General features: G+C 58.7%; 1 protein-coding gene across 1 annotated transcript in view; it reads right to left on the reverse strand.

The window, feature by feature from the left end:
• LOC109936828 (glutamate receptor ionotropic, delta-1-like) overlaps nucleotides 1-447 on the reverse strand; it is a 581569-nt gene extending 581122 nt beyond the window's left edge. Inside the window, exon 1 of the mRNA XM_048616211.1 lies at nucleotides 360-447. Coding sequence (XP_048472168.1) covers nucleotides 360-447 — 88 coding nt within the window. The remainder of the gene's footprint in view (nucleotides 1-359) is intronic.
• Between the last annotated feature and the right edge of the window lie 425 nt (nucleotides 448-872).

An 872-nucleotide genomic window follows, 5' to 3' on the forward strand; every position in this document is an offset into this window, starting at 1 on the left:
CCCCCCCCCCACACACACACCCACACACACATAGACACACACACTCACCCGCCCCACACACACACACACCCACACACACACAGACACACACTCAGAAAGTCACAGTCTCTCACACTCACATCTGCTGACGGGCTCTCGCTGGGAGGTAGAAAGTTTCTTGGGGGGGGGTCGATTTGCCCGCGGTGCCCGGGCAGAGGGGCGGCTTCTCCCCCCGGGGGGTAGTGCCAGCGGCTCCAGCCCCGGGACCCTGGCAGGGACAGGGGCAGGGGGCTGTGGCCCCCGGCTTTCCCCTTACGGACACCCCAAACCCCGTCTCCCCGTCAGTGCAGTGTTAACGCGGACATTGTTCGCTACCTTACCGATGTGGATGATTGAATCTGCCCGCACTAAGCCGCTGCCAACAATCCAAGATAAGACACAGAGGATGCAGACCGGGAGAACTTCCATGGTTTTCCCCGTTTGTGCTCGGTGTAAGGGGTTAACCTGCCACCCCCCCAGACACAGAGGCTGACCCACCGCGGATCAAAGTGAGCATGGAACGGCCAGGCTGCGGGGACGCTCGGCTACAGGAAAAGGCGAAGAGCGCGGAGCCAACGCTCCCTGGCACAGGATCGCAGACATCAGAGCGAACTGCAGAGGCAGGCGTGCGCCACGTGATTGCAGCCTCTCCCTCTGTCTGTCTGTCTGTGTGTGTGTCTGGGTGTGTGTCTCTGTGTGTGTCTCTGTGTGTCTGGGGTGTGTCTGTGTGTGTCTATATTTCTCTGTGTATGTTTGTCTATGTGTATCTGTGTCTGTGTCTATCTGTATGGGTGTGTGGGTTTGTGTATGTCTGTGCGTGTGGGTGTCTGAGTGTGTCTATCTGTCTGCCTATA

The sequence above is a fragment of the Rhincodon typus genome, chromosome 34 (assembly GCF_021869965.1).
Source record: "Rhincodon typus isolate 14 chromosome 34, sRhiTyp1.1, whole genome shotgun sequence".
Classification (NCBI taxonomy): domain Eukaryota; kingdom Metazoa; phylum Chordata; class Chondrichthyes; order Orectolobiformes; family Rhincodontidae; genus Rhincodon; species Rhincodon typus.